This window comes from Nothoprocta perdicaria, unplaced genomic scaffold, assembly GCF_003342845.1.
Source record: "Nothoprocta perdicaria isolate Ctin4 unplaced genomic scaffold, notPer1 scaffold_105, whole genome shotgun sequence".
NCBI classification, from domain to species: Eukaryota; Metazoa; Chordata; class Aves; order Tinamiformes; family Tinamidae; genus Nothoprocta; species Nothoprocta perdicaria.
In genome coordinates this window covers 1,758,545-1,768,845 of record NW_020454150.1, presented here as the reverse complement: position 1 = coordinate 1,768,845, position 10,301 = coordinate 1,758,545, and the positions used below count along the sequence as shown (strand labels likewise).

At 43.7% G+C, this 10,301-nt stretch overlaps 1 protein-coding gene across 1 annotated transcript; it reads left to right on the top strand.

Annotated features, from left to right (window-relative positions):
• Positions 1-1,906: 1,906 nt before the first annotated feature.
• PLAU (plasminogen activator, urokinase) lies at positions 1,907-10,048 on the top strand. Its single transcript, XM_026044718.1, has 11 exons — positions 1,907-1,936; positions 2,935-3,042; positions 4,068-4,122; positions 4,292-4,396; positions 4,868-5,033; positions 5,415-5,512; positions 5,602-5,791; positions 6,455-6,600; positions 7,193-7,333; positions 8,355-8,503; positions 8,958-10,048. The coding sequence occupies exons 2-11, from the start codon at positions 2,983-2,985 to the stop codon at positions 9,150-9,152; spliced, it is 1,305 nt and encodes a 434-aa protein (XP_025900503.1). The 5' UTR covers positions 1,907-1,936; positions 2,935-2,982; the 3' UTR covers positions 9,153-10,048.
• The last annotated feature ends 253 nt before the right edge of the window (positions 10,049-10,301 follow it).

Below are 10,301 nucleotides of genomic sequence, written 5' to 3'. Positions count from 1 at the left end.
TTGTTCCATGATATTTATTCCTTAGAATAAGGTCACTTGAAAGCTGTTTCTCTCAAGTAARGATGGATGTAAAGGCAATTCTACCCTGATGTTATCTGTCATACTCCTTAGAAAATCTACTTGCTTGTGCTGTTGATACATTCAGTCACTATAGAGTAAAATGACTTTACTGAACTTTAAGAAGATCCATTCCTTACCTATCTTCACTTTTGAACTTCCAGCTTGAACTATTTCTTTTGACTCATTTGCCATTCAGTGAACATGAATTCAATTTCAGGGGAGATGAAGTCTGTTCTGACACGAGCCTGGAAAGATAAATAGAGAGTACAAGTAACTACTGCCCAAATAAGGGTATGGCTGTGCCACAACCTTGGCACAAAGGAAAGGACCTAAAAAACCAACCTAAGCCATATTCCTGTCACCCAAAGGTGCTGTCAAACACAGAAGGGAAGTCTCTTTAAGCTGCAAATTGCCCAGTTATGAAAAGAAATCATGCAGAGGCAATTCAGGTACGTTCCTGCTCTCAAATGGCCTATGAAAAAGTTGTTCTTCCAACCAGAAACAGTCTCACCTGAGTCTTTAGCCTTAGCTGCTGTACATGAAGCTAAATACTAAGAATATCCCCACAGATGCCTGGTGCTGCTACAATGCCAAAGCACGGTGTGTAAAAACGTGTTTCATTGGGTTTAGGAAAAASTATTTGTTTTGTTGGGGCTGCCTCCTTAGGTAGGGACATCCATGTCCATGTCTACATCTAGGGTAAGGTCTCTACTTTGCATGTTCCCTTAGAAAACAGAAAATATTATGGAAAAACCACAACCAATTTCTCAGGAGTAGAACAGTGCTTTGGAAGGAGGGAGAATCAAGTGGCTTGGGAGAACGAGGGTGAGTTTAGCTCCTGYGCAGTACCAGACTCCCCCAGGCAGCTGCTCTCTGCTCTACAGAAGCCACTGCTCCGGCTTCCAGGGCACAAGCTTGGCCCAAGCTGTCTTACAGCAGCCCGAGCTTTGCTTTGCCTAAGAAATGACCTTGCTAACACATAGGGAAGATGCTGCTCTGCCCCACATCTCTGAATCCCTTCAACCCTTAGGCAATAAATCCCTGGTGTTTCTTTCACTATGGAGAGCGCCACACAAAGATGAAGCAAACACACCATCACCTGCCTGTGTCTCTAGGCATGCTTCAACACCAGTCATTTTGCTCAGCTATCCCACACATTTCTCCAACCAGACTAATAATTTCAAACCCTTCTCAGGCAATTGCTGCCCCTCACGCTACATGAGGCAGAGAAACTCCCCGGAGAGACCCAATTCCCCCGGCCACACGCTCGAAACTAAGGAGCGTTATTTAAAATTTCCCCCTCGCGCCTGAGTCACACCGGAGTTTTGGGCAGCGGCGGCGCCGCCGGGCGGCCGGGAGCCGCTTCGCCCGCTCCGCTTCGCTCCGGGGCGGCCCCGCTCCGCTTCGCTTCGCCCCGCTCCGCCCCGGGGCGGCCCCGCTCCGCTCCGCCCCCGCGGCGGGGCCTTTATAGCGGCGCGGCCGGCGCGGCCGCCGCAGCGCGGGCTCGCAGCCGGTAAGTGCCAAGCGCGGCGCGGGGCTCCCCGCACGCGGCCGGGGGCCGAGCGGTTCCGCGGGGACGGCTTCGAGCACCGCAGATGCGTCAGGCTGATCCTAAACCAGCCGTGCTGCTCTGCGAAGCCAGGGGTTAGGCCTGAGAAAAAAAGTCATAGTAATGAGCRGCGAATTATTTGTATGCTCGTATGCTAGCTATATTATAATAATTATCTTACTATAATTAAGGTTAGGAGAAGAAAATACATTTACTGCAATAGAAACTTAATCTAGAAAGTGTGCATGCCTGAGTACCTGAAGTATGATTTGCTTTTTTTTTTGCATTATGAAACCTGCAGTGCCTGTAAGCAAAGGGTGCATCTAGGTGAGCGTTTCAGTTTGCATCAGGTTGGCTTTTTTCCTAAATGACTGCACGGCTTCTCTCCATTTCCCACGACTGGCTTCATCCTGGACTGGCTTTAGGATTCTTTACTCTATTTCTTCTGAACAAACTAAACTGAAAAAGATGCATTTCAGGTACCAGGAAGGCCTCAGCCCATGGGGCAGCACCGGGAGCGGGCAGGGCAGAGCAGGTGCCAGGGCCAGCAGCTCGGGGGTCCCCTCCTAGTTACTGCACTGCTGGCTCGAGGAAACTGAGCTGCAGGTCCCAAGTGTCTGCAGCTCCTTCTCTCTAAACTGAGGGAGGTTTATTCTATTTATTTATWTAGGCACACTCAGGAGAAGAAAAGCCTTGCACTGCATTTTTTTTTCCTAAGGGCAAATTAAGCCCTTTTCCTCCCTCCATCACTTTGACAGGTTAGTTGAACTGTCACTTCAGCGGAGGTTGCTGCGCTGTTCACAGCCCTTTAGCCCTGACCAGCGAGGCAGCCTCGAGCCCGGATTTTCAGGAGCTGGCAGTGGCGAGAGGCACCCRTGAGGCGGCCGGCCTTGCGCAAACGGCAGCCCCAGTCAGGCACTGGGGAGGAACTGCCACAAAAGCAGCTTTCCCTTTCGCAGCCCCTGCCGCCCTAGAAGGAGGTGTTAAACTCTACTCAATCTCACTACCAAGTAGTTGATCAAGGGAAATAAATGCATACTGCTGCACAGCAACTGAATGAATCTGCTTTCTAGAGGAACTGCCCCCAGCTCTACTGCACTAACTACTGTTTAGAGTTTCTCAATTTCCCTGTCCTTGCCTCAGTTGAACAACCTGACTGTATTTATAAGKGTAGAAAAACATGGGAACAACAAGTAGATTGTCCAAAGTCAATGCTTAATTTTTCACGCGACTTGTGTGATATACCCTGAAAACAAATGAGCACAACAGAAACAGGGCAAGCTGGCACTTTAAGCTATGACATGATCAATCTCTCTTATTTTTAGAATCAAAATAATACAGAAGAGGAACAAAGCGAGGAATTACCTAACATCATGAAGTTACTCATCATCTGCACCCTAACTCTGGCAGCACTTGTCACACGACTTGAGTCTGTAAGTTTTGAAATACATGGGGCCACRCATTTGCAACCACTTCTTGTCTATACTTTGCTTTGGAGAGTGGACTAGACCTTCAGCATTCTGCTGCGTTTACAAATACTTACGCATTTGTTGCATATATACCTTCCTGAAACACTTCAAACCCTGTGCTGGTTTTTCCTCTGTGTTTCTGCTCCACATCAAGACCTTCCCTATAGAAAGTTCAATGGGGAGGACACAATGAAGTAGCTTTTACCTTTCTCTTAATGCAGTTCAACCCTGAACACCAATTAGCAAGAATGTGATGGATTTTTATAGATGCAGATAATGTATCTTAATTAAATTCCCATTTTCTCCCTACCTGAAAGTGTAGGATGCTAAGATAGAGCAACTGATGTGACTGGATATTTTGGCTATTGACTTGTATGACAGCTGATGTCTATCAACAGAGCAATTCCCAAATTCCAGCAATTCCTTGGAACCATGACTTGTTTTAGCTCAGGCTAACCCATGTTGCCCCAGGAAAGCCTCATTACCTTCCTCTAAGGACTAGAACTCCAGCTTGTCCTTCAGATCCTCCAGATCTGAAAGACAGGACAAATAAACCTACTGGCTATTACTCCGTGCAAAACCATGGAGCACCAAGTTCACCACAACCAGAAAGGGAGCTGGATCTTGTGCTTGGTGGGTGAGGGGAAAGGAGACCTTCTTCCTCTTACTTAGAGATGCTGATCCTTGAAAATTGCTTAAGTTCTTAGAGCAGCAGTATAACCACCGTGCTGACCTGAGGCACTGGCCCAGTTTGGTTTGGGGTGTTTTTCATGTGTGTGGTATTGTGTTTTTCCCCCATTGTGGCTTGCTTAGGTGGAGTTCTACCTCATAGCTATGGGGAGACTCCACAGAGCAGGTTCAGCTGGTCACCATGGCTCAAAACATGAGGCATTGCAGAGTTGCACCAAAATTGGCAGATAATAAAACTCCATAAAAGAAACTTSTTTAGAAATAATATGCATGCCTTTCCTCCCTGCTCCTCTATTTAGGTCTACATCAAGAAGTACCACAAGCTACCACATAAACATGGATCAGAACGTAAGGGTAAGTATCTGCCTCTTCTACTTCAGTCCAAATTGAGTTTAACCTGCAATTAGCACATTCATACAAGCAGGAAGACTAACGAGGTCTATGATTTAGTTTGCAGCTATATTTCCCTCTGCAATACTCTTCAACTGCTTTAATGCTGATTCCTGGTGTCTTTCACTTGCAGATTGCAACTGTTTAAATGGAGGAACCTGCATCACCTACTACCTCTTCCACCAAATCAATCGGTGCTTATGCCCAGATGGATATAGCGGAATTCACTGTGAAATTGGTAGAGTATCTCTCTCCCCCTACTTAATATTAACTCACTCTATTGAAAAGATAAGCAAATCATGAATGCTAATTAGAAACATAACAGACAAAAGTATGTCTGGTAAGGATAGATTAGGCAAAGGAGATCCAGATTATTGCAGCTAAGTCATGATATCGGAGGTCTTTTTGTCCCTGCCTCTTCACTAATATTTGTTTTAATAGAGCAAATTTGCTTGGGAGAGTCCAAACTGCAGGAAGTGATTAAATTGTAATATATACTGAAATTATTAAACAAGCACTATATAAATGCTTTAAAGCATATTTGGTACAGACTACTCATAAAACAATCTTAATATACAGAATAACTACTCCAGATTTTGCATCATCTGTTTTCAAGAGTAATACAAGAATTTTTGTTTCATTATGCAGATGCACATGGTTATTTCTATACTATGAGCAAGAACCAGATGCTAACAAATTTATTTTGCAGACACTGACAACACCTGCTACACTGACAATGGTGAGGACTTCAGAGGAATTGCAACAGAAAAGAATTGTCTGCACTGGGACCTTCCCTCGGTTATCAGGAGGGGCAGCTACCACACTGACCTGAAGAATGCCTTGCAGCTTGGACTGGGCAAGCACAACTACTGCAGGTAGGGGATAATGTATCATTCTCCCTGTGAAATTCTGGTGCATTTTCCCAGAAACACCTCTAGTGATGGTGCATGATTAAAGGAGCACCACAGTCTTTCAGAGATGAATTTTGAAATTTGACTTTCTGAAGTATCTAGTATTTTCATTTTTTGCTGAGGCTAAAAGTACTGCAAAATTCCCAGTATGCTGCAGTAATGGCCCTATGAAAACTACTAGCTATGACAAAATGAACTGCCAATTTTGCGATCAAACAGGTGTCCTTTTRTAGAGTAATTTCTTTGGCATAGCCTGCAATCTTTATCCTTTTCAGTTTAGCTAGAATTTTAAGATACTTTAACACAAGCTGTCTTCATAAAAATAACATGCTGTCTGTCTTCCAGAAACCCCAATGGAAGGAGCAGGCCCTGGTGCTACACAAAGAGAGGATTCAGCATTCAGGAAACACCTTGCAACATACCGCAGTGCCACAAAGAAAGTGGTAAGCTACACTTAAGACAACTGATTTCAGGATGAGGTTGGTAACTCGCCTGCTGTAAGATCATCTCAACGAAACTGTTTCTTTCACAGAACCCACCTGTGGCCAGCGGAGCTTCAGCAAGTACTACAAGATCGTGGGGGGAAGCCAGGCAGAGGTGGAGTCCCAGCCGTGGATCGCTGGCATCTTCCAGAACACCAAGGGCATCGAGCAGTTCCTGTGCGGCGGCAGCCTCATCGACCCTTGCTGGGTGCTCACGGCTGCGCACTGCTTCCTCGACCGGTGAGCGCCAGCCCTCCGTGCCTCTGCACTGCTCCTTCTTGCAGCTTCTGCCGAGGGATTTCTGTGGGCGCTGCTCCCCGCACCAAGCGCTGCACCCTTGAGCAGCGGCCTGCAGGGCTCTGCTGGCTGATCACACCAAAGGGGCCGTGCACAATAAGCCTTTGAGAGCCTAAGCTGGCAGGATAAGCTAATAAAATGCAAATATTTGATGGATATGCTAATTATATTGGAATCAGAGTTTCAGGCTAAGTTGTTTGTTAGCTGTTCCCCAAATTTAAAAATTGTATTGTTCTTAAATACTCATCAGTTTTGAGTACATCTAGCTGACAGAAAACTGATACATACTGATGATACACGCAACTGATACYGATATATACACACACACATATATATAATATATATATCTTTTCCCTAGCCTTTTGGAGAAARATCTCAATGCCTGGCACTAGCAGCAGCCATGCACATTTGCAACTCAATGTCTGAATACCTAGTTCATATAGAGTCCTGATTTGCCATTTTTAGTCAAAAATAGTGCATCACTTTCAAACCTACCTGGCTAACTGGCTATTTCCTTGTCAGTGTTAAATATGAAATAGAAGTCAATGCTGCATGACCTCACTCTACGAAATCTAGTAGCATTCATGAATCTCTCTTTTCACTCAGGTCAAAAGACAAATCGGCCTTCAAAGTCTTCCTTGGAAAGTCCATACTGAATGTTACTGATAATAAGGAGCAAATGTTCATGGTGGATACCATCATCTCTCACCCTGACTTTACAGATATGACGGGTGGCAATGAGAATGACATTGGTAAGTGTCACGTGTTAGGAGAATGCCATACCAGGTCCCAGATGAGCTAAAGGTTACCTTGAAATAACTCTGTAAATGGAGTTTGCATGAGCCCCTCCATAAGCCACCAGCGTTGCAGGGACAGGCTTTTGTAAGTTAATGCTGCAGACYTGTCCCTTTTGCCCTTGACAGATATTCCATCACCCCTTCCACTCCCTGCCATTAGAAGATCCTTCAGCCCTTTTAGCAGGTGGTGCAGTAGAAAGTGGCCTCTTTTTAAATAGGATACTCTCTACAGAAAGTCAGAAGGAAACTGAACTCCTGGAACTGAAAAAAATGGTTGAAAATGCCTTTTGAGAGAAATTGTCCCCTATTTATTCCCCCCTTTCTTCCAGGAAGGAAGTTGAATTGGAACGTTTGCCCATTTCGATGTTGAAAAATAACGTGGCTTTCACAATAATAATGACTAATGTCATCCTTAAGTGATGAGGGCAACTAGATGCAACTGCGCTAGGTGTAATCACTTTACCAGATGCTTCAGATCTCCAAGAACTCATAAGGAGAAACTTGTTTTTAGAACTCTAACTATATCTGCTCATTTTTTTTCTTTAAGCTTTGCTGAGAATAAGGACACCTTCTGGACACTGTGCAGTAGAAAACAATTATGTCAGAACAGTCTGCTTGCCAGAGAGGAACCTCTACCTACCAGACAATACCCAGTGTGAAATTTCTGGCTATGGAAAACAGGACTTTTGTAAGTGAATGACTTTTTTTTACCAAAGCTGTACTTAAGCAGTGTGAAAACCTCTTATATCTGACATGAAAAAAAGAAAAAAAACAARAGAGAGAGCTACTAAACATTACTCAGCCTCGTATATAAAGCCTCTATTTTATAGGTAACAAACTTGACCAAAGCTATRTGGATCAACACTTTGCTTCTGCACATTTCAGTCAAGTGACTGTTTTGTTCAAAAGGCAAAAATGAAGGCACTAAGCTTCAGGAACAGAACACTGAAGCTGCATCRTTCACAATATATACAGAGAATAGCAAACTGCTCTAAACTGCTCTTCAGTTTTACCCCTAAAAGACAGAAATAGTTTTCATAGTACTACATTACTGCAATGCCTGCAGTAATATATTTCATAGTACTATATTACTGCACTGCCTATTCTCTGATCTCTCCTCAAATGCACCCAGATTACCTTACAATGTTCATTATGACTTACAGCTGCTCATAAACCACAGTGGCATCTGTGACAGTGCCAGTAACAACCTAGATACAACAGTGTAAAGTGAAATAACCAGTTATTTAAACCGGGCATGCAAACAAGCTGCTCTTTATACCAGGAGCTGCAAATGATTCAAGAGCCTCCCTGCTATTATTGTGTCTTCCCTATCTATTTCTTTTGCAAGATTGTTTCTGCTACCATGGCATTTTCTATCTTACATTCATTCCAAGCAAAACAAAACAGGCTGTCCCTACCCCTTTCTCTTCCCACTAAGAGTGAGAAGAATTGAAACAAGAATTGAAAGAGTATTAAGGATTGTACTTGTACAGAATTTAGCTACAAAAAACCTACCATCATCTTTCTCTTAAAAAAAAATTTTGCACTTTGCATTTGGAACACTTGTTTTCACTTTTAACATCAACGACAAAGTTTAACCYGTCAAATTGAGCCACAGAACTGGAATAGTCATCTTCATTTCTATTAGGAAGACTTGAACTATTTTTTTCCCTTTGGAATGTGAACAGTCCAAATCTCCTTTCTTGCAGTTGACATTTACTACGCTCAAAGGCTGATGTCAGCCAACGTGAACTTAATATCACAAAGAAAATGCACGCGTGAATACTATGACAACATCAGAGTTACTGACAACATGGTTTGTGCTGGAGATTCCGCATGGCAAATCGATGCGTGCAAGGTAAAAATTCATATTATTTTCTGAAACTACTGTAGATTAAGTTTTCCCCTCTTATCTACATGCTACTGAGCAACTGTTGGTATGTTACCCCGCTATCCAGAAGAGTCTCTCTATTACAAGGGAATTCAGTAGAGCCAAGGGGCTGGCAGGCAGCTGCTTGCAGCTGTGAGCTGCAGAGGCAGGAGTGCTGGCTTTGGCCTTCCATAACTAACCTGGCATCTGCGAGGGCAGCGCAGCCAGGGCACATGGGAGAACATCTGACTGCAGACACAGTACTCTAGGACTGGAGCTGCTTGCTGAGCTTTCTATCTAATGCAGCATCCTTRAAAATCAACCCTTAACCCACCAGTGTTTACTAGTTCTTTTCATTTTAGAAAAATAATCATCACGGGGCAGTGTGGTGAAGGCTTGAGCTGCAGCCACCAGGCTAACAATATTCTCTTCCCTTGCCCAGGGAGACTCTGGAGGCCCCATGGTCTGCGAGCACAAGGGCAGGATGACGCTCTACGGCATCGTCAGCTGGGGCGATGGCTGCGCCAAGCAGAACAAGCCCGGTGTCTACACCAGGGTCACTCGCTACCTTGACTGGATTGAGTCCAATATGAAYATGGTTCATACCAAAAGTCGGCCTCTCCCTGAACCTAAGTGACTCTTCCCCACACATGGGCTCCAACTACTTGCACTCAAATGAGTTTAAGCCGATACTGATGCCAGGGCACTGAATGGTCCTGAATGTCACTGACGTTGGTCACACACACTGCTCACTAGAGGTGTTGGTTACAAACCCTCCTATTCTCTGCCCCTTCTGTCAGTGTTTCTGATGCAGAGACATCCTACTTCACTACTCAATCACCTGAAAATGGTGCTGTGGGAAACTAAAATATTTAACATTTAAATGAGTATTCCCATGCACGATACATTACAGGTTATCTGCCTGCTCCAGTTTATGAACCAGTGTTTGGTCCAGAAGCATTGGTACAGTTTTCACTTAGTTAATTCATTTTTTTTCTTTTTACATCAACTCAACATAAAACTTCTCCTCATCATTTTGAAGAAGGCCAAGACTGAAGTCCTAGAAACCTAACCTGTTAAAACAGGTATGGGGAAAGTAATCAAGCTTTGTTGTACTAGAATATGCAAGAACTTGCATCAGYCTTAATTAGCACTATTACACAAAGGAGGACTGAAGGCCAGCCTTAAGCCATACTTGGCATAGGGGCMTAGTCCTACAGTCTCAACATGTTCAACATCTTAGGGATGGCAACAGTGACTGTGTCAGTGCAGCGTGTTCCACTTAAGGRCTGTGGTACAAGGATGTAAACTGTGTATTTTTGGACTTAATAGCCTGAGCACATCTGATGGTACCTTGGTCCCACTACAGTCTGATCCTACCATGTCTCTATATTCATGTATGTACCTAGAAGAGGATCTTACAACTATAAGGTTTTGTTGTAACCATCATCCACCATTTAACTGATAGTGTATGGAAGATACTTCTTTCCTTAAAACTGATATGCTGGTTTTATTTTTTTAAACTGTCTTTGTTTAATAGATTTGTATCATTTGTATGAGGGCTGGAACCTCAACTTTATTTAATTATTTTTACTATGTTTAACTTATTGTTTGTATTATGTATGCTAAACTATTATTAAAAATAATTATTATTCCTATGTGGTTGTTTGTTCTATACCAGAAGGCCATGCCTTAAAGTGGGGACTACCATTCAGCACCTCAGTTTTAAAGCAAACAGCTTGAACTTCCTTCCACTTAAAAAGGCAAAAGGGGAGGAAGGCAGATA